General features: G+C 36.7%; 1 protein-coding gene across 1 annotated transcript; it reads right to left on the bottom strand.

Annotated features, from left to right (window-relative positions):
- Positions 1-2,937: 2,937 nt before the first annotated feature.
- LOC115949854 lies at positions 2,938-4,719 on the bottom strand. Its single transcript, XM_031067123.1, has 2 exons — positions 4,692-4,719; positions 2,938-3,392 (listed from the first exon to the last, which is right to left on the bottom strand). The coding sequence occupies exon 2, from the start codon at positions 3,385-3,387 to the stop codon at positions 2,938-2,940; it is 450 nt and encodes a 149-aa protein (XP_030922983.1). The 5' UTR covers positions 3,388-3,392; positions 4,692-4,719.
- Positions 4,720-5,268: the final 549 nt, after the last annotated feature.

Raw genomic sequence — 5,268 nt, 5'->3', positions numbered from 1 at the left:
ATTTCAGACTTCTCAGATTCAAGCAATGATGACTTCCAGAAATTTCTACCAACAAACATTAGACGTTGTTGTTAATGTCTACACATTTTGTGCAATACAAAATGTTGTTCTTAACGTCTGACAAATGATGATTATGTACGTTCAACTTTTGCATTACTAAAGAGAAACTGTTCATTAGTTTTCGCTAAGTTTAAATGAAATCAGTTTATCATTTTTTACCTGCTGTTCTTTGTTGCTACATATGAAAATTTAAACTGAAAATTTCATACATTCTACAATACAGACTCTTCCAAACCACACACACCAACCACTCTTTGACAGAAAAACCATATGGTTCCTAAAGTAAGGACTCGCCGAAGTAGAGTGGGGCCCAACTGAGACCATCACCGGCGAGGTGTAAAAACACACATTTGTTCAAGATAATACTCCCTTCCAACATACATTCTGTGAAACTGGTACTGTATTACATTGTTCTGTTTGTATGTTGCAATGTTTTCAATGGATTAGCTAAGTGTATATGAAATCGTAATTCATTCTTTCCCTGTTGTTCTTTGTTGCTACATATGATTCTTGTGCTTTGGTTGGAAAATGTCCTCTGCTTAGATATGTTGATGTTTCCAATATTCTCTTTGTGTAAATTGGAATGTTACCCACATAACACTCATCACCCAACTTAGATTTATTGCACATTACTTGTAGGAAAATTTAATAGATCCAATACATACAGACTCATCCAAACCACACATACTAACCACACATATGATTCAATAATACAAATAATTCATATATATGACACCATCAATTGCTGTATCATATACCCGAATCCGTGTATCTTAGTTCTGCTACTGTCCTACTTTATATAAATACATTACATACAGACTCATCCAAACCAGGCCAACCACTCATTCTGTCTTCCTCTTTATGTAGAAGAAAGTTTTTTGTTACTTTCGTAACAAACTTCTGTCTGGTTTCATGTTTTATGGGCAAATTAGCTAAGGGATATGTTTCTATCATCTTCATATAAGTCTATTATTTATAGCTGATGATCTTCCAATTTACAGTTGTTATTGACTGGATATTGAATCTCAGTGGTAGTCTTATCAAATATAAGAACATGGAAGCTTGATTTTCCTTCACATCTGAAAACTAGAAAATAAACATAACAGATAGAATGGTATTCAACGAAATCCTACCAACCATTACAAAACCAAATGTTGTTATCAACTTTCTTCAATCCCACTTGCCAAATACCACCATAGGGAACAGTGAGTGTAGCTACCATGGATAGCTCAGCACTGTTGAACCCTGACCACAAGTACCCATCCACACTCACGTGAAAATACAGAGCATCCCTTCAAAGTTTATGCATTAATTTTGGGGGTGAGCTGTCCACCATTTCTACTTATACACTTTGCAGTGCTGCATGTGCTGCTCAACAGTGCGTCACACTGTTGAACCCTGTCCAGTCATATCACTTACACGCATATGCGCACACAGATATGCATCCTTTCGCAATGCACCGTTTTCAAGGATGCAGAGCATTCCTGAAAAGTTTATGATACATTTAACACAGCTCGACACTGTCTCGTCAAGTCATGTCAGACAAGGCACAGGAATGCTGAATAGTCTTCACGTGAACCCTATCCAGTCATATCACCTACACGCTTGTCAATACACAAATATGCAGATTTTTGCAATGCACTGTTTTCAATGATGCAGAGCATCCTTGAAAAGTTTATGAAACATTTAATGCAACTCGGCACTGTCTCGTCAAGTCATGTCAGATGAAGCATAGGAATGCTGAATAGTCTTCACGTGAATAAACACACAACCTCCTTTGCAGTACACATCACCTGCCTTCTACTGTAGCATAAGCTATAGCCATATCAAACAGTTGCCTCAGCGAACCACGTGCACCAACAGGTGCCACTGTATAGCCAAGTCATGTTCGCAGTTAGTATGTGCTCCTCAACACCTCACTAAACAATACAAATGTCCAGACATATCATCTTTATTCACGTGAATACTTACCCTTACATATAATCACATTCACGTGGATATTTACCCTTGCAAAACTCCTATATAAAGTCCTAGTCCCATTTACATCTACCCTTGCAAAACTCCTATATAAAGTCCCACTCCCATTTACATCTACCTTTGCAAAACATCTACAGATACCGATCATAAGTCACATTTTCCAATGTCAATGCGCAATTGGATGCTACCTCGTTTTCCAGATAACTATAGGAGGGAGAGAGATTCCGACGAGAGGGAATACTATGCCGGACTGCGGCGGGAGTGGGACTTTCGTGTGAACGAGTCCAACGCTCTGCACGATGATCTCGTGCGAATCGGAGCGCCTCTTGTTGATCGTGTCTCACTCACACTATCACGACAAAATATGCATCAATATGACCGTGCAGTGACAAAAATAAAAAAAGAGAATAATCTCATGATACTCCGTAGGTCCAGGTATCACATGCTACAGCTAGCGGAAGAGCTGGCCGCCGCCACGAACCGGCAACTCACTCCGACGGAACGTAACAATGTCCTTAACTACGAGGACTACCTGTCAGAGTGAATGCCTATGTGGTATGTGTGTTATGTCTAGGTTAAGTCAATAATGTTAGTAGCATTAGTGTTCAATATGCAATGCATGCATATTGGTGACATCGTGTAAGTTACTTTAAGTTTTCTGTATTATGTTGTAGGTGCTTATTGTTATATTCTAGGTGCTTATTGAAAAATATCATGTGTGGGAATATTTGACTTTTATGCGTTCTGTGGGAATAAACTAGATTACGAATAATGTACATGGTCCTCACAATCAATAATAAGGTTTACATAGTACAAATGCAACAATAGTGACCCACATACATTTAAAACATAGTTAACAAAAATAGTTAAATAACAAAGTCTAATTACACCACGACATGATTAGTCTTCATCTGACATCTCCACATCTGACTGATAAATGGGATCAGCAAGAAGTGATTGCATGAATTGTGCGTGCTCGTACCACCCTCCCTCCACTGACTCTCGGATCTCGACTTGGGTCTGATATCGATTAAGACGTATCTTCATTCGATTATTTTCTTCTCTTATGCGGTTCAATACTTTACGAAGTTCGTCAATCGTGTCTCTAGGCATCTGCAATGCGAGTCGCCGAGGCACTGGCAACTTAAAACCAGTCAACTCATCATAAAACATTTGTTGTTCACGAAATAACCAATCCCACTCCTGTCTCATGGTATTGTGAACATAAGCACTATTTCGCAGATTTGGATTGATTGGATAGCTAAACTCATCTTCCAATACCCAGCAACGACCCATAGCAGTGAACACATCGTGAGGCCTATAGAGTTGTGGGTTGCCAGAACCAGACATTGACACTGAATACAATAACATCAACTGATCAAGTTAACACTGTGCATCAATTGTTGGTAAATAATGTAATGCTGCATAAGATGCTACATGACAGTGGCGGAGGTAGGATTTCAATTCAGGGGGGGCAAGCTTAGAAGTCAATATTAACAAAAAAAAATATATATATATATATATTAAAAAACATTATAAAAACAACTATAAGTGTCATACAAAAACTATGTAAACTATATTTAGACATTTAAGTTAATACTATAAAATAAATTGTGGAAATAAATAAATTTTAAAATTATTTAAAATATAGCAATTTACTTGCAAAGTTGTATACACATCTCACTATCTTTTCTTGATTGTTTTTGAAACTATAGGAAAAGTTCGACTTTCTTTTTATTTTACAAACTAATTAAAATTCTAGTTCATAGCATAAACCCACAATTTAAAACTGAAATGTCAACAAATTGAGGACCAAAAAACAAAAAAAAAATTGTGTACAATATAGGACTATCGATTGACATAAGAAAGACACTACAATGCATTATTATTATGCTAGGTGTGTGTTATTGTGCTTAACGGAAATTCTTCTAATTAAAAGCTAACAGCTAACAAGTTAAAAGCTCTTGGTGTGTGTTATTCTGCCTAACGGAAATTCTTCTAATTATTTTTGCTTCTGTCACGAAACTTTTGGGTTGTTTCCTATTTTTTTTCTTTACACAGTGTCATTGACTTAGGTAAGCTTGTCATTTTCCCTCTATTTCAGCAGGGCCAGGAAGCTTTTTTCCTGATTTCTGTTTATTTTCTGCATCAAGCAGGGTAAAGCATTCTAAATATTCCCTAATAGTAGTACATATGGAATATTTTTGGACAACTCAAGGGGGGCACTTGCCCCCTCTCCTCCCCCTCCCCCCTGGCTCCGTCTCCGGTACATGACAAAGACATTCATCAATTTGTGTACTATTACATGCTAAAAATTAAATACTAACACTCAAATTTTACCATAAGCATTACACACATAACACGCAATATAACTCAATGTACACACATAACATTTATCACCATTTCTATAGCTTATTGTACGTTTCTTGTAACATCAAACAACTAATATACCTCTAAAATACCATTCAAGAAAATACACATAACACTCATTCAAGAAAATACCAAAGCATAAGTAATACAAATTATTAAATGAAAATTATACTCTAACAAAAAACATACATTATGATTGATAAATTTTTATAATATCTACAACTATACCAAGACAATAATAAAATCCTCAATGTATTTCAAAGAAGAGAATGAGTTAGGTAAACCTGAGATGATGGAGAGATAACACCAACTTCTGACTGAAAATTCTTAGAATGAGGAGAATATCTGAAAATGATGAGGAGAATTGCTTGAGAAGTAGATATAGCAGAATAACTCGATTATAAGAAAACCGAGTAATATTAATAACTCGATTTCCTATTAATCGGGTTCAGCTTCACGTGTGAAAAACTGATGTGAAATGGCGTCAGAATAGCATAAAACTCGGTTATATGAGAACCGAGTAATACCAATAACTCGATTATCTGTTATTCGGGTTTTATGTACTCGTTTTCCCCATTGACGAGTTATAAACAGTTACGCTGGAATATTTTATTGCCCAAAAGCCAAGCTGGCACACCAGCGTGGCAAGAACCTGGCTACAACTCGGTTTCTTCATAATCGAGTTACTTAAGTAACTCGGCTTTACGGAGATCGAGTTTTAAAACAGGGGCACGCCCCTATATAGTTTCGAAACAGGGGCATTATGCCAAATATGTTTCGCAGAAAGGGCATAAGGCCAGAATCCTCTGCATATAGGTCATATCTGAGAACAGAATACAATTTGTTTCATTAAGCACACAC

This window comes from Quercus lobata, chromosome 6 (assembly GCF_001633185.2).
Source record: "Quercus lobata isolate SW786 chromosome 6, ValleyOak3.0 Primary Assembly, whole genome shotgun sequence".
In the NCBI taxonomy this organism is placed as follows: Eukaryota; Viridiplantae; Streptophyta; class Magnoliopsida; order Fagales; family Fagaceae; genus Quercus; species Quercus lobata.
Note: the sequence above shows the minus strand (reverse complement) of the source record. Positions and strands in the feature narration are given on the sequence as shown.